The sequence below is a fragment of the Cynoglossus semilaevis genome, chromosome 5 (genome assembly GCF_000523025.1).
Source record: "Cynoglossus semilaevis isolate Cse_v1.0 chromosome 5, Cse_v1.0, whole genome shotgun sequence".
Lineage (NCBI taxonomy): Eukaryota > Metazoa > Chordata > Actinopteri > Pleuronectiformes > Cynoglossidae > Cynoglossus > Cynoglossus semilaevis.
The window spans coordinates 13,285,608-13,310,929 of NC_024311.1; the positions used below are offsets into that span (position 1 = coordinate 13,285,608).

Genomic DNA, 25,322 nt, shown 5'->3' on the forward strand with positions numbered 1-25,322 from the left:
AGAACCTCCAGGATTGCCTTCAGCTCACCAGCACCTACAGGAAGACGTTGGAAGTTGTAGATCGTGACCTTTCTGATACACGTAGAGACTTAACCAGTTGTTCCATTGATACTACATGTTCATACGTGACCTATATATATATATATATATATATATTTTACAATACTTCCTCTTCCCTGTGAATGAAAAACACTGAAGTATAAATGCTATCACTTGGGAAATTCTAGCCCACCTGCATCTAACAAAAGCCAGAAGAAGCTCTGCCTTCCTCTTCTTTTGTGGAAGAGTGAAACCTGATCCTTGCTCTTAAAGAAAAACCTGTTGACAGGGGTAGTTTGAAGCTGTGTTTTTTTCTTCTTCTTTACTTTTCAAATTTACCTTTTTTGGTCAATATTTCTTATTTATTTTCAAATTTAAATTAGAAAATAAATAGGAATTATTGTTGGTTTCAGGACCGGAATCCCCGTGTCTTAGTAATTCACAGATTTAAAGTCATTCTACACCGATACACCATGAGCCGTCTCAAATTTCCCTTTTGGTTTTTGGGTGTTGGGTGTTTGTCACCCCCTCGTCATGTCACCTGCTGCCTGATCTGGATCACAGGAGAAACAATGTCTACAACAACCAGGCTGTAAACAAGCAACTTTAGGAACTTTTTTACTATAAAAAAAACAAACCAAATGTGTACTCTTTGAACTTTTAGACCTGGCTTTACAACACAGTCAGGCAGCCTGGCAGATACAGACACAGACTCCTCATCTGTTCACTTTGACGGATAACGTTTGTGACAGAGGAGGCAGCAGGCAGTGAAAAGGATGAGTAGACAGTTTGAGTGTAATTATATTCACCAAGACTGAAAGAATTGGAACGGACTAACAAGTGACTGGATTTCATTAAAACCAAGCGTGTCGGAGCAGGCGTCTGATTTGCTTATTGGTTTTTTCTTAACCCTAATGGAATGCTTGTTTGTGCTTCTCTGGGATAACTAGTGTCACGTTTACTCTTCACGCTCCACATATGGATGTAGAGCAGCATCTGATGGTCCGTCATTCGGCTAAACGCGACACGATTAGTATTCAAGTTGCCTCTGTGATGTCTCTGAGTAACCAAAACAGACCAACAAAAGCCAGAATGGAAGTGTGCTTCAGCACAACAACTTGACTTGTTATCTCATCCTCATCATCTTCACATGAAGGCTCCTGGAGGGGCCTCAGCTCAGGAACTGTCAAGGGCTTTGACGGAGGGCGCAGCGTGGGGCCGTTTTGTCTCTTTTCAGTTTGGATTTTGTTTTCTCTTTGGATGGCAGTGTTGGTACGGACCGTGGGCGTTATAGGGTGAGGGGGTGAGGGAGTGAGGGCACACTGACCCCAGAGATGATGAGGAGCAAAAAGAGGAGGGGGTTAGTTGGTGTTATGGGCTGGGGCATAGCCAGACAGCGCTGGTCCGTCCCTGCACTGACATGGAGCCCTGAGAGAATGAGGGCGAAGATTACAAACATGTCTAAGTGCTGCCTTCACCACAGATACTTCCACAGCAACCACGCTGGCTGCATGAGTAATGACAGCGGCTAGTATTCAACAACAACTGCTACAAAAAAAATCAAAAAACATAAACAAAACAAACTTGATTCATTCCTTCATTCATTTCTGTTCCACTGCCACAGTAAATACCATTTATATTTATATTGTAAAGCTAGCATCACTTTGAAGAGAATAATTAACCAAATCCTTTATGTTCCTGGAGTGTTGGAGGACACCAAAAAAAATTATAAAATTATTATTAATAATAATTAATAAAGTTCAATCTTTTTTAATCTAATCTTTCAATTGCTTCTTATGTAGAGATATTTTCATTTTGCAATAATAGTGATAATAAATAGTTAAAGATATGGAACCCAAAGAGCTGAAAGCCAGAGAAAGAAAAAGGCTGCAGGCCAACAATTAAAAGCCTCACAGTAATTCTACGAGGCTGCGTCCCAGCGTACGTGTTATTTACCAGGTGAACGCTAACAGCAGGTCTATACAGTGAAGCTCTATGTCTGAAAACCACCGTTCCATTTCTCTCATGTCACTTTCACTGTTCACAGACATAACGTTTGGCAAAACCAAAGGTCATGTAGAGGTTACTGTGTCAGCCCGCGTAAGTGGCTGACCCCTTGAGAGGAGTAAGGGACGGGGAGGGCAAGGGAAGGGGGAGGCAATCACTCTCACACGGAGATCACGTCTTATGTTGTGTTTGAAAAGGAGCGGCCGTGAAAGATGTGTCTGAGAATCAAAGGGACTGTGACTGCAGACGGGGGAGTGAGGGGGAGTTGACAGTGAACAGCATCATCAGCCAGGTAAAATATCTTTACTGTTATACATGATGACACCTCCGCCCCCCACCTCAGGTGTGTAGGCCTTATCTCCCACAACCACCTGCTTCCTTGTACTTCCTTCAAGTAGCATCACGGCACTGAAAGCCAGAACAGCGACATATTGGTTTGTTTTGTCCCTCCCTGGTGCCACAGAGAGCAACAACAACTAAACTATAGTTTTTCTTTGTTTTCTTTTGTAGTTAGTTTTTAGGGGAAACATTTTGCAATATGTTTTTGTGACTTTGACTTTTAATAACCCTTTTAATAGCTAATTTAGTCATACTTTAGCTTTATATTGCAAAGTTTTATTTAATTTTTCTAAACAAAACTTTAGTTATTTTTGTTTGATATGCCTAATTTCTGAGTAATTTATTTCATTTTTTTCTTTTTGCAAAATATGAGATTTTTTTAATTAAATTTGTTTGAGTTTTTTTGCTTTCCATTTGATTAATTTACTATAATTCTGGCTTACCTTTACTGTATCTTACTGTACCCTTTTTTTGCCTTTTCTGCAAAAAGAGAACCATAAACTTCAGGACTGAAATATTTTACCAACCGACTTAAAAGCCGAGCAGGTAATGTCATAACATGATGTTGGAAATTGTGAATTGTCAGTAACAATAAGGATTTTAAGGTTTCTATAACTGTGATTTGAGTTGAGAAAAAAAAAAAACAACCATTAACTGACTGTCTCTGTTTACACAGACATTTCATCCGGAAGTAAATGCAGCATGTGTCCGACCCCTTTACAAACAAGAGCCAGATGTTGGCAGGTGCTTTTTTTTTAACAGTGACAAATGGGCTGAAGGGAAAAGCTTTCTTGAACAGTAAAAAAAAGGGGAAAACAGGTGTTGAACATAGAAAAAAATACATAATAACAAAGGAAACAGTTGAAAAAAAAAAGTCACAAGATTAAGGCATTTACCCACCGAAGAGAAATGAACTGGTGTTTCATTTTTAACCACCGGGGGAAGCCAAGCAGTACAATGTGCTGATGTGTTTATCACACTTGTGTGCTTTTACACATGGACAAGACTGCACATCTATGTTAGTATGCATTTATGTCGACAAATGGGCTGAAGGGAAAAGCTTTCCTGAACAACAGTAAAGAAAAGGGGAAAAACAGGTGTTGAACATAGAAAATATTACGTAATAACAAAGGAAACAGTGAAAAAAAAAAGAAATCACAAGATTAAGGCATTTACACACCGAAGAGAAATGAACTGGTGTTTCATTTTTAACCACCGGGGGAAGCCAAGCAGTACAATGTGCTGATGTGTTTATCACACTTGTGTGCTTTTACACATGGACAAGACTGCACATCTATGTTAGTATGCATTTATGTCTGTTAGTACCCCTCCCCAGAAGAATAAAGGGGGGGGGGGGGGGGGGGGGGGGGGGGGGGTGTAATCCATCACCAGTTGATAGTCCCCACAAAAAAAGAAGCCCTTTTTGCTGAGAGGACAGCCCTTGTGTGGACAAAGACCACCATACTGGGGACTTCATAGGACCCAGCTGAAAAGGTGTTGCCCAGAGTAACCCCATTCACATTAACAGGCATGCCGGCCAAAGCCAGTCATTACTGCTGACTTGGACCAGCCGGGCCACACATAGACCAGCCTTGAGCCTCTAAGGCTATTCACTCCGTATCAGCGGCCGCTGGGGAGCATCAAAAGTTGTTACTATTCAGTACAACTGGCTGACCCGAAACTCAATGTGCAGAGTGTCATTCTGTTAAAAATGTGGATTTACAGTCACGCCTTGAAGGGTACAATCATGAAAATGTAATACTACAACAACAATATGATAAAAAAACAACAATCTGAGAGGCTTTACTTTGAAAGAAATCCAACAAAACAGTAGCTTTACAGCCTTTCAGTGTGGTAGGTAAATATGGTAAATTGCGCCACTTGGTCTGTTGCCACCTTTTAGCAAGAAGGTTGATGGTTCCCTTCCGGATCTAAACTGATCATGTTTGGCCAGGGAGCTTGTATGTTCCTCCAGTTTGTGCAAGGCTTCACTGCAGCTAATCCCGTTTCCCAACAGTCTAAAGATGTGCAGATTAGTGATTAGGTTCGTTGAAAAGACGAGACTGACAATGGTTGTTAATACGAGTGTGAGGACTTGTTAGTCCCTACATGTGGCCCTGTGATGGAATTATTCAGGGACCATTCAACCCTTCACCCAGTGCTCTCCACATGGCTCTTGACAGGATGAAACTGTGGAAGATGAATGAACGGACAATCAACGGACAATGAATGGACATGGAACTCTGGACCAACAAACGGCACATCCACATTTTACTGAGAAAACAAAAGAGGCAACTAATATATGTTGCTGTTGTACAGTAAAATGTTATATGGATAAAACTTTTTCTTGTGTGTGTAAATGGCATGTGGATGGATATTGATATAATTTAATATACAGAGCGCATCATTCTGCCAATGTGGTGAATGCTAAAAAATGTATTCCGCAAATGAATTAAGTCGATTAATATAATATGAAACAACGGATTGCAAAAATATGATCACCGTCCTGCCCAGCGCAAGAGTTTGGATTTTTATCCCATTCAGTCTGAACCCATTGTAGCCCAAACTAGATGAGATCGCAGGTGTCAAGGAACAGCACCAGTTATAAACACAAGGTGTCAAGGAACAGCACCAGTTATAAGCACGGCTCGTCTGTCCTTTATTGTCTCATTTCCTCGCTGTCCATTAACCCCCCCCGTCCCTGTTCCAACCTCCACCTCTTCTGTCCTCACCAATGTAGTCCCCGTGGGCAGGTGGTTGTGTATATTTAGCCACAGCTAGGTGAGGTGCTCCCAGGGTAGACTGTTGGCAAAGACACCTTTCGGGTGCTCGAAATGTCAGACGGAATCAGACATCACCTCTGCTACCCTGTCAAAAAATTCACCACCCTCCATTCACACTACAACCTCTAGGTCCTTGAAGCACCGTGGGTGCTGAAGAATCCCCGTTTTGTGTTTTCTCATTTATCTGGAAAGTCATCAGCGCGTTCCTAACCTGGAGCGGTGGATGAGTGTTAATTGCGGCGCTTTAAAAGAGCCATTAAAACAGTGAGCCATGGCCTGGGGAGCACGAAGGCCAAATATAAAAATGGGAACGACGGTGCTCAGTACATGTGTGATCTTTTCTTGATGCATGTGTTACCTTTTTTTCCCTCTTTATTTAAACAACACCAATAGAAGCATCGTACAAGAATGCACATGAAATTTATTTATAGGGTTGTTAACTTCATGAATCGTAGTAATAATAATATTATATATATGTATATCTATACATATAAGTGTACATGATAAATAGATGTTAAGATGATCATGAACGCCACAAATTTACAGATTTTTCTTTTCCAACATAATGGAACATGGACCACAGAGATTGTGATTAATATAATAACTGAGTTGTATTGATGCCAGAAATTGGTCCAGATTAGTCCATTATTCCAGTCCAAAAGTCACTTCAAAAAGGTCACAGACCAACATTGACCAAACTAGAGTGTGACGTAAGCATGGACATAAACTAAAAAATTGTAAAAAAAAAAAAAAAAAGAGGAAAAAACTAAGTTGTTGTTGTTAAAATGACTGATTGAGGTTTTGTGAACAGAACCTTTTACATTTTACAGAAATTAAAGTTTTAAAGTCAGCATTGGAAACAATGAATGAGTCTATTAGTAATGTGTTTTTATTGAAGGATTAAAAATTTCAATCTGATTAATCACAGATTACCTCTGGATTAATCATGATTAACCGTGTTTGTAATTAATCTTGAAAACTAAACATGACAGAAAAGCTTTTTCCATCTATTGCCGCAGATAAAGACAAATATCAGCCGGTAAATGTATGTGTGATGATGATGATGATGATGATGATGATGATGATGATGGAATTATTAAATGTACCTTTATAGAATTGGTGAGAACAAGTCATTACTCTGCGTCTAGACAGCGATTTGTCAGTTTCTTTCAGAAACTTCCGTGAAGCGTTTGTCTTCAACAATATGAATCAGTCGACACTGATCACAATCCATCTGACAATTGTGTCAGTCAGCCTGTCAGTCGTAGACTTACTGACTGCCCTCCGTCAGGGAAGCTGCTCTGACGCAAACTTGTTTTCTGACCTGAAGTTGAAGACTCGACAAATGCATGCTGGGTATTAAGACGGTATATGACTATATACGGATTAAAATGTTTCGGTGAAACAACAACTTTTTCTTGTGTTTGTAAATGACAATATGTGTATCGTCTGCGTATCGGAGCAACGCAATAAGTGGATGGACATTGACATCGTTTAATATACAGGGCACATCATTCTGCCAATGTGTTAAAGGCTTCAAAATTTTAATCTGATTAATTTCACAAATGAATTAAGTCGATCAATATATGGGTTCACTTAACAAACAAAATTATTCCTATTTTTTTGTTACACCGAAGTTATAGAAACCTTTAAAGAAAGGATTGAAAACACGTTTGTAGTTTACACTATAAAAGCCTGGTGCGGCTGAATGACTGACTATTGCTGTGCGAAGAGTAAAGAGCTTAAATGTAAGAGTTGCATGTAGATGTAGAGAGAGTCTATGAGTTGAAAGAGACGGTGGAATTGGAAAGCTTTTCCTCCCGTCCCGTCTAACTTCTTCACTCGCTCGGGTGCAGAGTTGGGGCTTTTGCTGGGAAATGGGCAGCCTGCCAGATTGGGGCCAAGTCAGAGTTGTCAGGGGATTACAGTTCTGCCTTGCTCACCGCAGGGGGTGCGGAGTGGGCCTCAATTACCCCGGAGCGGCGTGTTTGATTTGGCCCGACACTTTTGGGGACAGACCAAAGCTGAATAAGGCACCATTAGCAACTCAAATCGTGCCCTAAAATGAGTCCACTTTTGCATCACATACAGTAATTGTGTGTCTATCAAAGGGCTGGCAGGTCTACACCAATTACTCTGATAACAACAAGACAATCTATGCATAACATTATCTGCCGAACACCTGTGGGAGGCTTCAAACATCCCAGATTTCATTAAAAACTTCAGCTGCTGGTAACTACGTTCAAACACTGTCACGAATGTGAGAAAAGAGAAAATTTAAGAGAGTTAAAAAAAAATAAAAAAAAAGTTTGTCACAGTATAACTGTATGTTTGTGAAGAAAATCACAAAATGATTCATCATTTTGTATTTAAAAAATGATTCTTTGACTGTCCTTGTCTAATCACATTAAAATATTGATGTTGCTGAAGGATAACAATCAAACCTTTTATAATTATATATCAACTATTGGATGTTGGGAGTAAATTATTTTTCTGCATTCACTGATTAAAATGAAATTTTAAATGAATTTCACATTTTTGTGTCCACCCTTAGATTAGACAACTCCTAAATTTGTTAAATTACACACCAAATACCATATGGAGTATTCGCAGAAAACCACAAATTAATCATTAGGTCAAATTCGTAATCTCTGCCGAGGCAATAGTTAAAGTCTCTCAGTTTTATCAGGTTTGTTGTTGGTTGTGGAATAAGCTTGAGATCCAGACAGAGTAAGACGGAGAGGGTGAAAAAAAAACAAAAAACGGGGAGATCCCACCACACTGGCTACAGTTGGACTTGTGCAATTGAATTTCACACGATATGAGGCAGCAAATGACATGTAAAGGCTGAAGTGTCAGATGGTTGCTGCCACACGGCCCAGACAGATCAGGGAGGTGTAAGTGAAATCATTAGGTAACTCTGCAGGACGCGAGGGGCAGTTTGAGGTTGGCAGGGGGCTACGAGAGCCAAAGGTCCTTCTTGAGCTCAATTGAACACCCACTCAGCCTGATATACATGCACTTACAAACACACAGGGAAAATCACTTATACAAACACAAGCTGCCAGACAAACACGGGCTCGAGACAGAGACTGACTAACAGTGAAGGGCTGTTTTTTTTTCTTTCTTTCTTTCCCTGCCGACAAACACACACATACATATACACACACACACGCAGAAAAAAGTACTTCACACTGCCGCGGCCTCATTGAGGTATCAGCTCCAGCGATTGTGTTTCTCCACCTGGGTATGAAAGAGCCATTCTGGTCTGTGTGCTGAAGAAAGCCATGTGACGCAGCTCAAGACGGAGCCCAGCTACACCATGTCTGCTCTCAGGAAGGGGAGCAGCCAAGTGTGGATGCACCTCATTACCTCACTCATCCACACACCAATTACCCCTAAATAAATACACCCAGCCCACAGGCAGCAACAATGACATCCAGGCTGAAAGGGAAGAAAGGACGCCGTTCAGAAAGCATTTGTACGCACAGAAAAGTGCTGTTGGATAATGATGAAAAAAAGAAAAAAAAAGTACAGATAATGGAAGTAAAAAGAAGAACATGCAGGGGGGCTCCGGGTCTTTTGAAGCTCAAAGAGGAAAAGAAAGAATGAAAGGGAATGAAACAAACATCGAGCAGGCAAAGTGAAGTGATTCAGAAAATGATAATTTCTTGCTAAATTTCACCCAACACATCCGCAAATGATTGTTGTGATGGAGGAGGGGCAAAGTTTAATTGTTTTAATGCATGCAGCCATGAGATAGCACTGCCACCGACTATAATGGAGATCACTATAGAGCAGACACGTATTTGCATGTAAGAAGGACCGCATGGGGTAACGGTAACTGCGAGGGCTGTTAAAGCCAAAATAAATGGGCCAAAAAAAAAAAACCCACTGCAGTAAGTTTGTCACAACATGGCAGGTGTGGAAAAATGTGAGCTCCTAAAAAACATTAAAGCCGCTGGAAAAAGTGACAAAAACTGGAGACAAGGTGAGCGGAGGATGCGGATGCAGATGTGTGGCAGAGAAAAGAAGACAGATGTGGTTCAGAGAGGAGGGGGTAGGAGGTGGAGGGGGCAAATGAGAGTGGGAGCCAAGAGTTTCTGCGTACCCCCCCCCTCCTCCCCAGCCCACACCACTCCATTGCTCTGCCCACTTCCTTCCATGTGGGATCCTTCTGCATGAGTGACTCTGTCATACCTGGGGACAAAAATGGTTCTCCTCCTCAGTCTCACTCTGCCCCAGTTCTTCCTCCCTTCCACTCTCACTCGAACCGTTCGTCTGTGCTGCGACTGAGCCAAGCCCGCATAGCTGTATAGTCATGTGTAGTAAAAGAGCCCAAGGGTAAACTGGACATGTGACAGACCACGGAAAATAGTTAGTTATCATCAAAGGTCGGGTAACCGTTAGCTACGTTAACCGTTTATCTTTTTCCTTTTAATCTTTAATCTGACAAAAACATGTCAGAAAACCTGCACACGCCATCAGGGTCAATATTGACTCACCTGTTTCTGATAATGAATGCATCACCTGTTCATATGAATGTCATAAGGGGAGAGGACATGCAAGCGATCCTTTACAACAGCGATCGCAAACCATGGACCAGTAGTGCCGTTCCAGCCACAGCAACTCAGTGCTATCAAGTCTGCAGTCAAGTCTTTGCCCGTATCTGTCTCCATGCCATAAATTATCTCGTTCATCTTTCTTCTCCCCTTCTCCTTGGTCCAATCTCCTAAAAATGTAACTTTACTGAAATAGGAACTTTGTTAACTTTCTATGATGTAGGTATAAATGTGACAGAAGAAGTTTATACTTCTCACTGTTTTGTTTTGTACAATAACTCCTGGAAAAGATAAGAACAGAGTTGAACACTGTTGATCCTTGTCTTATGTTTAACCACCAAATAATATAAAAAGAGTTACTGGACCGCAACGGAGCCATGAACCTGTGCTGTGGGCTGACTGACAGGCAATACAGACCGCAACAGACGACTGACAGGATGACGTGACAGGATCAAAATGTCGAGACACTGCACGTCAAAGGTAGACTGAAACTAAAACATGACATGAGGAGCGGTGTTTAAGTCTGATGGTTGTTCTGTTGTTTTCAGAAAATAGAGAGAATTCTGTTGTCATTCAAGGTAAACTGGACTGAAGATATCATAATTTAAAAGAAACGAAAGAAAATCAAGGTAAACTGGACTGAAGATATCATAATTTAAAAGAAACACGTTCAAAAAAGTGAACCCCATAAGAGTGTACCAATATCTAAAATGTTTAAATTTAGTTAAGATTGTAACAAACTCATTTTAAATAAATGTCAAAAAGTAAGGCTGAAAAGTGATTATTTAAAGGAAGTTGCCTTTCCCCCTCTGGCACTTGAGCAGTCGGGTGATGGCTAAAAAACTGTGGAAGTTCTAATGGGATGTTTGGAAGACATATTGGAATGATAATTATTTTCTGAGTTTACGTTGACAGTCCCTAAAATGTAAAAAAATGAGAACAAACTGCTGTGAACCCGTCAGATTCCCACACTCTTCACATGACCAAACTAACAGAAGGTGATGGAGAGTGAAGAGAGCAGGTTTATTTAGGATTCCCACCTGACCAGAGGATTACTGAAGACGGGAATGCTGTGTACGTACAGTACCACAGGTGGGTGGAGTACTGTTGACATGCTGTGGCAGCATTTTCAGGATTCCTAGTGCACAACTCAACCCTCAATTACACTTCATGGGAAATCAGGGCTCTGTCACGGACGGAGCTGATGGCATTTTCCACAGGTGCAGCTTCCACCATCACGTTCAGGTATTAACCATTAAACTCTGCTCTGTTGTCTTAAAGCTCAAACACCGTTAATACTCAGAGACCTTGATACAATTAGGTGTTTTCCATTTACCTACTGATAGTAGAGACTACCACATGGTGCGACATGCACTCCTGCAAGTCTGGAATTGATGCATGACCTTCAAGTTGGAAGTCAACTACATTACTAACCGGCTCATAGCAACAGCAAACACTGCAAGACAATCCTTCATGTATTTACTTGTTTTCATATTCCAACCCACTGTTGTCTGCTGCTCTTACCCGTAGGTTAAGTTGGGTGACCTGTCAAACTTCACATGCTGTCATGCCTAACAGGAATGTATGGGAGATGTGTGGGATGCTTGGGTACACACCAAGGTTTTACTACGCACAAACATGCAAACAGCCTTAATCATGCGTTGTTTGTCTGAAACTCCTGTTGTTCTCAGTCAATGTTAATGATTTGACTGTTACATAATGAGCTGAGTTGAATTAAGCAGTATCTAAATGTCAGGAATGTCTCTGTTTTGCTACGTGCTGCCAGTGTAGGTAAGCAACGCTACAAAACGCAGCTCCGATTTTTTAGTTTCCCGACACAAACAGGACATTTGTCTCCAAACAAAGGCAAAAAAAGAAGAACAAACACATCAGTCTTTGTTCTTCTTTGGGTTTTACCAGCAAATCTTGATATCATAGCTGCCATTCTGCCCCCTGCTGTTTTTTGTTTTCCACTGGTACAGGTCGTCATATTTAATTGCAACAGAAATAAAACCCAAGAAAACATAGAAACCTTTCAGTGAATTTTTTGTGTGGTCATTTCATAGGAAAATCCTGCTGACAACGGCTTCAAATTGGAAATAGGTTTGGACGTGTAGATTTATGAAAGGCACAATGAAATAGTTATTCATTTTGCATAAAGGATTTATGAAAGGCACAATGAAATAGTTCAACTCAAAACTCAACTCAAAAATAACTGTTAATGTACTACAGGAACTGTAGTGGCATCATACTGTAGGATGACAGAATACAGGAATTAGCAGGATACGAGCTATGAACCCAGGTTATAGGAGATTTATACACGTTGGCAAACAGCCTTACATCATCTGCCAAATCCCTAAATTAACACCTTTTTGGTGAGAAAGCTCAATTTGGAACACATCAAACCAACACCACAGCTGGCATTCAAGGGTAAAATTAATTACTTCAGATACATGTGGTTCCTCTCAAAGTGGCAGACTTATTTGCATTGAGGAACATTCAGCAGAAGTAATCGATGCACACACAAAATACGGCCACCCAATGACCCCGGCCCGTCTCAGAGTCCCTCCCCATCCTCAAAGCCCTGACGGCTCAGCCATGCATGGGGGAACAAACACAGGTAGCAAGAGCAAATGAGACCGCAACAAAACACAGAAACATGAATGGGAAGCATTACAATGACAGGCCGGAGGCAGGACAATGGGCTCGCCATTAAACAAACGGCAAATCCCAAGACGGGCTGCAGGAGTATGATACAGATTACAGGCACCTAGTCCCTGCTTGGGGAACAGGGGAGAGGGGAAAAAAGAACACAATATTGCAATCTGACAGCTGACGTCTTCATATAAATGTATGAATTTACATTCCAATTAGAGGAAATTTACATCTTAATCACAGTGAGCAGTGTGACGGTCCCTTGGTTAGTGTGTTGCTACGGTAATGAGGTGGGATGCTGCTGTGCTCTCTCATCCAGACAGTGATCTGTCAGCTGAAGACACCTCCCCGTTATGAGGGAGCGGCACCTCCAAATGCAACCATCACCGCGACCCGGTAATATTTTCCTCAAATCCGTCTTAAATACCAACAAGGTGTGAGCTGCCATCTGGGGATAATGTGCCAAATGTGGAGGTGGAAAAACATCAAGCAAATCTCAGATACAGTGTTTTGAAAAAGGACTTTCTTAACTGTCACTCAAGTGACAAACTCTCAGTACTCCGTGGCATTTGGCTTCTAATTTCCATACTAATAACGGGTATATTATCTCTAATGATTTGACTCTTCATCAAATATTTCAAATACTTCCAAGACTGATCACAAGCTGCTAACAGATCAAAAAGGCAGGAAAGCTTAAAAGATTAGTTGCTAATCATCTGTAGTCTTATGGCTATCATACGCATCGCGGCAAATGCTAACATGTAGGCTAATTGTAAGAAAACACTGGGATGATGACAGAAGTCAGAAAGTATTATTACCTATTACTTACTGGCAATATTGCTGGATAGAATTGTGGTAGGAGAAAGGTAGGAGAAAACTAGTTGTTAACTACTGCTAAAACATAACTTAGCATTATTGTTGTTGTGTGTTGTTCTTACGGGTCAGAATCTGTACTTGCCATATAACACGACAGAACCCAAAACCCCCCTTAGGTGTAAGACAACTGCACCACCAGGGGCAAACGCCACCTACTGTACAATATTAACTCTTCCGTCATGTACTGCTCTGCAGTAAACTCCCGAGATTGTGCAAGGTTCTCTGCAGAACGAGCAAATTATATCACTTTTAATAAGTTTGAAGGATGGAGTGTTGAATAAAAACTTGCTGAAACCCTTTAATTCAGTCAAATCATTTACTTGTAGAGAAGCACCGATCGCTGACAATGCAATCAGGAGGAGCAGATTAGCCACCGGCAGACAGGAGGGCAGATAAATCATTTTAACGCAGGCCTTTGCCATCTTCGTGCTTGACTTTAATACAGGGATATGTGAACAAAAAAATTGGAGGTAAATGAGGCATGGCTTCTTTATCATCTGCTTCATAGCCAATAAGACTCCTCCTGTCAGAGACACTGCTCTAATGGCTGATATGTGTGGAGGAAGCCCATTACTGGTTAGTGTCTGTAATGAAGACAAGTCAGATTACACCAGGCTGATAGTTACTCTCTGACTTATGGTCTGTCGTTACCTTACAGCAGACATGGCTGTCCACCGGGGTAGGTGAAGATGGGAACTTATGACGTCACAAAATTTTAACTCGGTCCCAATAAAGTTGACAGAACTGTTTTAATTTAAGTTATAGTTCAAAAACTAAATATTTTATTGCAAAATCTACAGAAACATCAAATCTTAATTGGGCTTTTATGACGTTCAAATAGGAAACTATGTTGTGATGATGGAGTTAAAATTTTCAAAACATTTTTTTTTACTTTGAAACTATGATGTTGGTCAAAGATTACATTTATTTCAGTGTTAATTATAGAAATATATTTTTTATTAATACTTAGGGACAAAAATGATTCATGAAAACCCTCAGACTAACATATGGAGTAACCTTTGTGGCCTTCCGGGACTCTGGGGGGTTGTGGTGGGGTTACGCGGGGGGTTCTAACGCTCCAAGGACTGTAGGCACGCTAGGGAGAGGTGAGCTGTCACACCCCATTACAATCACCGACTGAACTCAGAAAGGGGGAGGGTTAAGAGAAGGAGTGCAGTGCAAAAAAAAAAGAAGTGGAAAAAAACCCTGGTTCTGCACTAACTGCCATCTAGAGCCATCCCTGGGCCTCAGAACCCTCAGTCTGCAACTGCCTCCTGGGTAATACTAGCACGCAAGTGGTCCTCATCTCTGCCTCAGAGCGGGGCATAATGTTAGTAGGGAGGTTAGGGAGAAAGAATAAGAGAGGGAGAGAGAGTGTGTTTGGGAGAACAGCACTCTGTCAGCAACATTTGCATATTTTGTGTTAGTGATTAACAATTAATTGTTTTCCTAATTGGTAAATAGATGAATGATTTTCTACCAATCCAAAGCATTTAAAGAGAATTCTCCCAACATGCTAAAATATTTCAAAAGCATTTAAAGAGAATTCTCCCAACATACTAAAATATTTCAAAAGTAAGTATAAATTACCATTGCATTTATTCTGGAAAATACTCTGAATATTTCATTTCATTCTGAATAGATGCAATAACAATAAACAGATATTTTCATACGAGTTAAAATAAAAAAAGATCCTTCTTAAGGTGCATTTCCATACATTTAGACTTAACAGAAAACAGTGCAATTAAAGACAATAAAGTACTGTAATCGACTGATATCAATAATATGAAATATTTCTTAACAAAGGAGTTAAATCTGAATCCTAAACTGTAATACATTTATCAACTGTCAAAATCCAATCAGTCCAACCTGAGATGGTGTTCAAGTGTCATTACAAAATACTGCTCGTCAGCCTGAGCACAGCAAAGAGACGTGAAACGTCCAAACATATTGCATGACATATTATATGGAGGAATATTATATGCCAGTAGATAAAAAGGTCGCCTCAGGTTTGACCTTTGTGTTGGTTCAGGACGCCACTGCTTAGGTGCATTCTGTTCTCCAGATCCCACTCCTAACACCCCTGTCACTCATCATCAGTCAACATTGTTGGGGACAAAAGAAAAGTTTGGTTAAGCCACACACTGGAGTATTCTCCCACCCAGTACCTCCCCCACCCTGTGTGTTTGGTAGTGTACACACACACACACACACACACACAAAAGGAAAAAAAGACTGAACCAAAAAAAAAATGAAGAAAGGGTTTTATTTTTGCCGCAAAAAAACATACCCCTGACCCCAACGTGAACCCCAATTTGTTGATGGGGTCAAAATGTTTTGATAAGGTTCCACCATCTTGCCCTCTACCCTGCTTTTTGAAGTGCAAACTTGTCCTTCCAGTGGCCTTCTGGCTCATCCTCGGAGTGTAATTAAAGCCTATTCAGAGCTCTCTTGAGTCCTAACTATCCTCCGTCATCTGGCCTGGCCTTTCAACAGCCACCTGTGACCTCTGAAGGACACGGGGACACTTGCCCTCATAAAATTCATGAGCACAGTGTCATTCAGCAGCCAGCCGGCTGAAGGCCAACACAACTTTAAACAACTCTGAGTTGACTGTCGGGTGAATCCTTTTTAAATACAACCATATTCTCAGTCGTAGGAGTTAAGTAACTCCCCTGATTAGTAAAACAAATGTCTTTTATGGTTTGCTTTGAGTCAAAGGGAAGAGGTTTTCAGAGAAAGACTCGATGAGCGAACGCTGACAGGAGACAGGAGTAGATCCGCACACAAATTGTTAAAGTAAGTTGTTGTGAACAACGTGAAGGTTGGCGTCTTTATGTTGACCATTCATAAAAAAAAGGTTATCAACAACTCATCGGTTTTTACTGATGGAAGAAGAAGAGAACCCCCCTCACACACACACATACACACCACCGCTGCTGCTCCCATTCAGTGGGACTCAGTGTGATGAGAGTGTGGGAAAGTTATTTTTAGGTCCCAAGCAGAGAGCCTTCCTGAGTTTGATGCTCCTGCACCGGATCAACATTCCACCTTTGAACCACTCAGGCCGTGGAGCCGTTTTGTGCCAGCGATTGCAATTCTCCCGTGGACCAACAGCTGTGAAGAGACGGCTTCATTTAAAGTGGGACAAACGCCGTCCTTTGAAACTTCTGAGCCAAGTCATGGTGAATCACGGTGACAATGTTTCAAGGGATATTCCTGAGTGGACATTCATTAAAGTCCTGAATATCTGGCTTATTGAACACAAGGTGATTCAACATGAAGCCTTTTTCTCAAGCCTGTATCTCCAGTGCAGTTAAATGAAGAGAGAGAAGAGTGACTCCTTATGGAGGAAAGGAGTCAGCAGAAACAACAAGATCACAACACTAAAAGCACCAAAACCTATTTAATAAATAACAATTTTCAAGTCATATCTGAGTCTTAGGTCATGGGTCAACAGAAGTGTAAATAAAAATTCTGACACTAACAATGCAGCGGAGAGCCCATTTGCGAAGCACCAGGCGCCTGAGGTTCTTTGGTCACTGCCATTATGCTAATAGGAAGCTCTCTCTGAGTGCACTTACACACAACCTATGGTACCACAAAACCCCATATATATAGAATGTCATGCAAGTTACAGCCCACCACTACTCTCCCTAATGGGAGCTGAAGACAAATAGAGATGCTTTAATCAGGTCTGAGTTCAGCATAACCAGCCCGGTCTGATGGGGCCTGAGTGGTGCACGGACGGTGTTCATGGTTCACCGGTCACTGATGTAACAGCTTCACTTCCAGGGCCAGTTCTTGCAGACTGCACTTTTACTGAGGCTGGCAGGAGGAGCAAAAAATGCCCCTTTTTATTCTGCGTTAACACTGTCTGTTTGCAAAAAACCCTCAAAACATTTGGGCCTTGGGATGATGACAAGCACTGGGTTTTAAGAAGTGCTAGAATATAGCAAAAAACTGACGCAAGATGTTTTTCCCCCCTTCAGCAGTGGGCAATAAAATTGTTACTTTTTATGGAAGTATTCAGCCATTGTGTACAGACTATACATCACAACTATATATTTATGTTGCACAGACTATACATCACAACTATATATTTAGTTTTAACTATTATTTCAGTCAGATGATCTTCAGATATGCAAGAAACCTACATGATGATATTTTTTATTTTCACTCACTGATTTTAATTTTATTAGTAGAACCATATTGTTTTCCATCATGTTATGTAAATTGTGTGTATTTGAGGGTACAAAAAAATAACCCCTAATATTTCCAAATATTGGTATTATCTAACCTGGAGTCTGATCTTTTGGATAGTATGTGCACAAACATTATACAAATAGCAAAACAAAGAAGAAAACCTACATGTTTGCCTGCAATTCACACACAAACCAAACACAAAAGCCCAGACTCAGCAGAGACTTTACAAGCGGGGCACTCTTTGAAACACCCCTGCACATTTGCAGAATAGATAGAATCCTTGTTAAATAATAAATGCAAATCTGACGTATGTTGTGAATATTGTTCAGCTGAGAGGTACGATTGCGTGCCACTGGCAGGACTGTGCCAAGTGTTCACTCGCTCGTTTTCATGTACGAAGAAACCATAAGCACACCTCATTCCAAAATGCGATGGAGGTTGAGGTTGCACCGAGGGAGGAGATATGAATTATTAAACCGCAATATTATGGCGAGGGTCCGATCCCAGCTGATGCTGATTCCCAGGACAAATGTAGGAATAACATGCAGATGTGTAGAGAACCCGAGGTCGCGTGCTACTAATAGGTTAAGGACGTTGCGTATTCAACTGTTTGTATTAGTGTTATTGTAAGACCATAAATATTTGCTGTGATCTGCTACTGGAAGTACAACTGACCCAATTTGGTGAAGTCTAAATATTGGCTGCTGCTGTCTTTAATTTCAATGGGGACACAAGGAAACATACACGACCAGGCATGGAACATGATCCGATAAACAAACACACACACAAACAAGCCCCGAGGAATTGGTCTCTGTCTAACTTGTTCTGTATTGTACATTTTTTTCTTTCCCTCCCCCTTTTTTTTATTTCTGTCTCAATTAGACAGTTTGGTGCCTCGGAGGAATAACCCTCATTTTAATTAGACCTGACCTGAAAATCACTTAACTGCTCCTCTCTGCTTACGCCTCCCCCTTCTCCCCAAGTCTGTGCTCTGTTCCTCACGAGTCCATTAACACCCTTCCCCTGGCACCCACAGGCTTCATCGGGGGGGCAGACACAGGCGCTGTCTTCAAGACATTTTGAGGACATGCCAAGAGACATTAACCCGCCCTGCATACCTCTCTCGGACTTTTTGTGTACCTTTGTCATCAAATCTTCTACGACTTTTACTTTGTACGATCATGAGATTTATACATTTTTCTGCTGACAATTTCTTACCGCACTCATCTCAAGACTAGCCTCTGTCCTTGTGTATGGACGAGATAGACTAACATTTGAGAATTTGATCCATTTGTTGTCATGTGAATAATGCAACTCATTTGTCCAATCTTCCAACACTCGTGGAGGTAGCAGGGTCTGGTCGTCCAGAACTGTTCTGGTAACTACTCAGCTAACCAGTGGTTCTGCTGACGAGATCAACAAACAAAACCAAATGTACCATACATTTGAAGGGTTGATGGTAAATGGACTCCATTGAGGGAAAACCCATCAATGCTAAGACAGAGTAAATGAACTATCCATCCCATCAATGCTAAGACAGAGTAAATGAACACAAGGTGATTCAACATGAAGTCACGGTCTGACTACTTCAACAAAAAACATTATTAGACAATGTAAAATTGTCAGAGACTGGAAAAATGATTGCAAAGCCAATACATGGGAGGAAACTTCTCAGACAGGTTGTCATGGTTTGTTAGTGCCGCAGACTCTTCTAGATAGCCTCTTTAAGACGAGACTAATTTGACACAAATCTCTGTCTTATACTGTATTTGACCCCATGACCTGCCTCCAGCTCCCCTGTACCCCAAAGGCACATTGTCTGTCAGTTTAAAGGGTCAGGCAAAGGTAAGGGGAATGTAATTTTGTACCATCGGCGTGCACCTTGTACTGAAAAAGCACCGACGGAAGCTGGAGTTGGTTTCATATTCAGAATACTACTGTGTTTCGATGACATATGTGCATGGGTGTGCTTTTTTTTTTTTTTTAAGTATGATTTCGTCAAAATCAATGTGTCGTTGAGTGTGGCAGCAAGAAGTGCTTGTCTAAGTGTCTCTGACTATGTGTTAATCTCATCTAAACACCTAGCTCTACCCCTACCTGCTCAGACAGGGCCACAGGTTAATTCTGGCCTCGGGCGTCATGGCTAATAACTGCTCATCAACCGCAGCTTGAACTTTCAGAAACGTCAACCGTTTTTTTTTTTTTTTTAATTTGGTTTATCACGGAGCCAGGTGAACTCAAATACTAAGATGCAGAGACTGAAGTATTGGTTGACATTATTTGAAAAAAAAAAGTATATTATACGTATATAGCTGGTGTAGGGAGATTCCATACAAAAATGTAATTATTACTTTCACACCGCCAATGACTCTGTCCTGTGATTTCTCTTTAACCCTTGCGTGTTTACCATGTACTGATATGTACATTTTATGTCTCTTCAACTTCATCTTAACTGTAAGATTAGGGCCTGGAATAAACAACAAATAATAGCAAGTGCCCTAAGTTTTAAATGCAGCATTTTGTTTCTCTTTAACATCTGGTGAAGCAGAAAACCCATGTCACATTCACACAGTAGATAAAAATGAAACTCTTCAGCCTTATAGACAAAACTATAGCTCAACAGGGGTTTATGGTTTGAGGTTGAGAGTGAACGTGAATCCTGTACTTGGTATCTGAACTCCTCCTGACCTTGGTGCCATTTCAAACTTTGAATAGTTACAGCCCAAACAAACATTGCAAAACAAAATATCTTTCACATTCCCCAAGTATGACTGGAATATGAGTCAAACAGCAATTAGAAACTTAGTTAGCACCTCTACTGAGCGTGCAATTAGGTTGACCCAGATGGTGAGGAGCACACACCGTCAATCACCTGTCACTCAAAAGAACCACAATAAAAAATTAATGTGCAAATAAGGGGTGTACAAAAGCAGCTGGATTTGCTGTGTTACACATAATGAAAGAGGAGTCAAAAGTTGACAGGAGTGCAGGAGGCTCTCACTGAGAAAATGCTCTATTGGTGCCCTCGGGCCGAGGAGACCTGTAGTTGGAGTAAATGAAGTGATTAGCAGGGATGGTGTAGGCTGTCACACGTCAGGCTCTGGGCTTAGAATCCAATCATCATCTCGCGTGTCAATCAAAGGCCCACCGAGGCAGTTGACCAACAGGTCAGACACAGTGTATGATGAGTCAGGGAGTCAGTGCATGACTGTTGGGCTATGATTGACACACACACACAGGTGTATGCCAAGGCCTCACCACTGACAGATGATGAAGATGAAGAGCTAACACGCTATCATACCTTTGTGACACTTCAGGTGATCCACAAATTAATGACAGCCCAACAATGAGCCGGAGAACGCTACACCACAACGTATCAGTGTTTTACAATGGCTTATACTTGTTTAGATGGATTTGATGCATGAGTGGTCATGTGATACGTTGTGTATGTTCCGTGAGAAATTCCCTACCATTTAGAGTGTCATGAGCCAAGCGCCTTCACTGACATCCCACACTAATTACTATATCACAAGTGCAGCAATTTAAGAATTCAGATGTTATTTTTAAGGCAACGCCAAGGCAGCGAACTTTCACGGTTTAACAAAAACACCGCAGTAAAACTCCTTCAACAAGGGAGACTGACAAAGCTCGGACCAACAATGTGCTGCTGGGATATATGACACGGTATCCAGGCCCCACAGAGCTACAAGGATGCGCTGGGCCTCGGCCCCCTGGCCTGTCCAATACAGAGGCCTAATTAAAAGACCATTGAGGATAACCACCTTGACTTTTATGGACCCTATAAATCTATACTGGAGTGGCCCATTTGGGGGGTCGGAGGAAGGAGGGGTGGAGGGCTAATGCAGTAGCATGAAAAGGTGGGAAGGATAGTTAAGGCTTGCATAAAATGAGAAGGGGCTGACCGCAGGATGTAGGAATGGGGGTGCTGGATTACTCCCGTTCACCTCCTGCCTGAGACAATAGGACTCACTGAGAGCCAACGAGCAGAGGGTATGATAAGGTAATGATGATGTAATGAGGGCCAATCATGAGCCTTAGCTAAGAGGAGGGCCCCTTAATTTGTCCCCAGAGTGGCAGTTCAGTGACAGATTGATTGCCCAGAGTGAGAGTGATGATGTGACACATTGCAAATTAGTTTGTTGGACAGGAAGAAGAAGGTGGTTGGTTGGTTGGTGAAAAAAATAAATAAATCAAAAATCATAAATATGCAAATAATGTTTTTTCTCTAGTAAACACAGTCATTCTCACAGTTATGGACACAATAAACGTACAGCTCCTTCAACCACAAAGAACATTCCAATTCTCTCCATATTATACCTCCACCTCATTGTTACTCTTTTGAGGATGGTGTTCTTTGGGTTCTCTTCCTCTCATTTTCTCAAAAGTATGCAACAACTGAGAGGTAGTTGCATACAATAGGATACCACAGTGTTTGTCTATTTAAGCATAGCTGCACAGTTTTTTATATATATTTTTAAATATAAATTAACATTTTTAGGGGGCATTTAGAGACCCCATCATTTTTAGTAGAACATTTCAATACTTTAAGGACCAACTGGCCCAACCTAATATGTGCAACACTGCAAACCAACACCAACCCAACTTACCTTCTCTATTTTTGTCAAAAGCCTCTGATATTAATGCACATATGGATTCATTTCACTCTATAACCTCTAGGAGAAACACTGGCCTGTGTGTGACAGCAACAGTGTGTAATCAATAGACCAACGGTGGATTTTCTCACCCAATGAAACAGCTCAGAGTCACCAAGGTGGACTGCTCGAACAGAATTCGGGTTTTAGTGGTGGATTTTTGTCAAATCAAACAAAAGCAAAGACATTTTAAATAAAGTAACTGTTGCACATTCGAGTTGAGTATATAATATACTGTATATAAATATAACCAAATAACAAAAGTGCTGGTGAAGAGCCTAGAAACACGGTGTATTTTGTTTGAGAAGAAAACACAGTGTTAACCGAGTGATGACGATAACATACCTCTATACTGAACTGTTTCCTCTTCAGCTTGAAGGCCAGGTCCTTGTGGTCAGGCAGCTGACTGGCCAGACAGTTCAAGTGAGGTACTTGACGCACATGTAACAGCCCTGTGACAAAGACAAAAGACCATGTAATCTGAAATCACTGTAGTGATATTTGTGAAGTGTTCTAATATGGATTATTGGGTTAACCAGAGATAACATGTCATTTAATTTTAGTATGAAATGAACTCATTCTTGCACTGAGTGAACCCAGTAAATATAATTCAATCATCGACACAAAGGAACAAACAGAGACAATAAAAGTAGAAACTTGTTTTGTAAAAGAACCAGGAGAAGAATCTGGATGTGTTTCACATTTAATTCTTCACTTTGATCAACTCAGGGCGTTCATGAAGCTGATGTAATACTGCAATAGTGAAGTGCTATGAACGAGTCAGTAGGAAAAAAAAAGGAGAGAGTGAGGGAGTAAAAGAGAAAGGGAGACAGATAGATATAAAATGGGGGATGGTGGGTTCTCTCCTCTGTGCACTTGGGTGATTTCCCCTTGCCTGATTTGCAGTGACAGGCTTCCCAGCATGCTTTGAGCAGCCCTGAACTGCTGCCGCAAACATGCGGACACGCACGCGCCTTCGCACGCGCTCTTACACAAGATGTGTTCTTTGCACTCATAAACACACATTAGAAAAGTCATACACAAAAATGTATTTCATGACCCAAACAGGCTGTCCCCAGATGACAAGTCCCTTGAACGCAGCATTAAGACAATGCAATGTTTCCTGTAAATCACAAAGATTTTTTTAAAATTATTTCTTTTAATTTATGAAAGACTATGTTGTGTTTGTTTACAAATCTCCCACTGCCTTATTGCGTATCACATTGGGACTTGGTGTCTAAATAAAACATGCTGTTGAATGTAACCCAAATGTGACATTAAATGCCTCAAATCCTTGTTCCTTCATCGGTCACAACCTGTACGATCTGGACTGTTCATGAAAGACAGGACGTCGGGAGAAGAGAGTTACACAGAGGAGTTAGTCGTCTTACTCCTGCCTTCTGAACCCAGTTTGACTGCTGTGGTCAGGTGGACGTGTAGATTGATGTTTGTCAGACGTCAAATCCTGTACAATTATTTCCTCCAGAACATTCTTCTTCTACAGCTTAATATTTATATCAGAAAAGTTAAGAAAACTGAAGACCATATCGGGAAAACATCACATCTGTGTGAGATCAAAACACTTTTCTTGTGGTAAAAACTTCATCCCCAATATAAAACAAAAAAAACAAACAAAAACTGTAGCGACATTGAACAGACACATGGACAGGTTAAAAACTGTAGCGACATTGAACAGACACGTGGACAGGTTATCTAAAAAAATCCAGTAATTTTTCTTGGTGAGAACAGTAAAAAGTTCTTTCCCTTCTCTACCCCAGACCAGTGTCCTCTTCACCTCCTCAAAGCCTGTCTCTCCATTTATTAGCGGTGCATGCTGGCCACGGAGACATTGAGCGAGGGACAGGGAGATGGAGGCAGATAGAGGAAGAGTGATGGTGAGAATATCGATTCCCCTCAGTGTTGGTGTGCTCTGCTCCAGAGCCTCGGGGGTATGGGACTGGGGATGGGAGATGGGGTGAGGTGGGAGAGCGGGGAGGGTGAGGTGAGAGATGGAGGGAGAAAGAGTGAGGCTGTCCTGGAGGGAGGCAGCGATGGATGGAGAGGGTGAGGGTACAGCGTGGCAGCTGAATCCCCCCCGGCCTGTCTACTGAGGAGCACGTCTGATTGAGCAGGAGCACACTAACGTGCAGTGACAGCCTGGCCTGCGAGGGGGCTGCCCTGCCTCTATCCACGGCCCAGCCCCAGCCTTAATGCACCGACACTGTGGATGAGTGTGTGTGTGTGTGATGGCAAAGACGCAGAGGAAGATGAGTAAGTGTGTGTGTGTGTATGTGTGTGTTTTTACCATGGTAATCTCTGTAGAGCGGGTTGGTCTCTCTTTCTGAGCCTTTGAATGACTCCAGTGCAATGGAATAGTCAGATAACCTGGTAATGTTTCCCATTAGAGCTCTGTCCTGCAGAATGGACACAGAGAGAAAGACATGAGCAGGTAATTAAAAGCCTCCCGACGGGCCGTCAGTGTTGCAATTAAATTAGGTCATCACTTCCTGTGGCCTGGACATTTCTGCCCCTGGCTTTAACAGGTGATGCTGATGAGGTGCGGAGGGCAAAGGGCACTGATGAGGTCACACGGCTGATGTCAGGGCAAACCAATGGACACACACTTTAAATCATCCATGTACAGTGGAGGAGTCACAGAGGAAGTTAGAACCTAATTATCACATCTGAGCACTTTCAAACCTCACACAACAGGATGGAGAGAGAGTGAGGAGGGTGAGGGAAGTCACTGAGGCATGATGATAAGAGCTCCCCCTACTGGTCAGGCCAATGAAGAAGCAAATCTGAAGGAGGACAGGATTTAAGTAGGAGGATAAAATTTCAAAGATTTGTCATCTCTAAAGTCTAGGATAAAGAAAAATCAAAAGTAATTTATCATACATATTATATATGAAAAAACACAATAAACCACATATTTTTTAAGTCTTTGACTTGGATTAGTAAGAAAATAGTCAGAATTGTGAAATTAATTTCAGAATCTATAAGTTTATTTTGTGTATATATGTTTTTATGTTTATAAAAATATATAAATTAAATCAGTTTGAGAAAACAAAAAGTCAGGAATTAAGAATTACATGGCCATAATCCAAAAACAGTAGACAGAAAAAATAAGAAACACGTAAGAAGGGATAGAAGTAGGGAGGAATACAGGGGTGAAAGTGGGA

The 25,322-nt window shown here is 41.4% G+C and overlaps 1 protein-coding gene across 1 annotated transcript in view; it reads right to left on the reverse strand.

Moving 5' to 3' along the window:
* elp4 (elongator acetyltransferase complex subunit 4) overlaps nt 1-25,322 on the reverse strand; it is a 48,911-nt gene that overhangs the window by 6,363 nt on the left and 17,226 nt on the right. Inside the window, exons 8-9 of the mRNA XM_025055396.1 lie at nt 24,446-24,554; nt 22,486-22,592 (exon numbers count right to left, since the gene is read on the reverse strand). Of these exons, the coding sequence (XP_024911164.1) occupies nt 22,486-22,592; nt 24,446-24,554 (216 nt within the window). The remainder of the gene's footprint in view (nt 1-22,485; nt 22,593-24,445; nt 24,555-25,322) is intronic.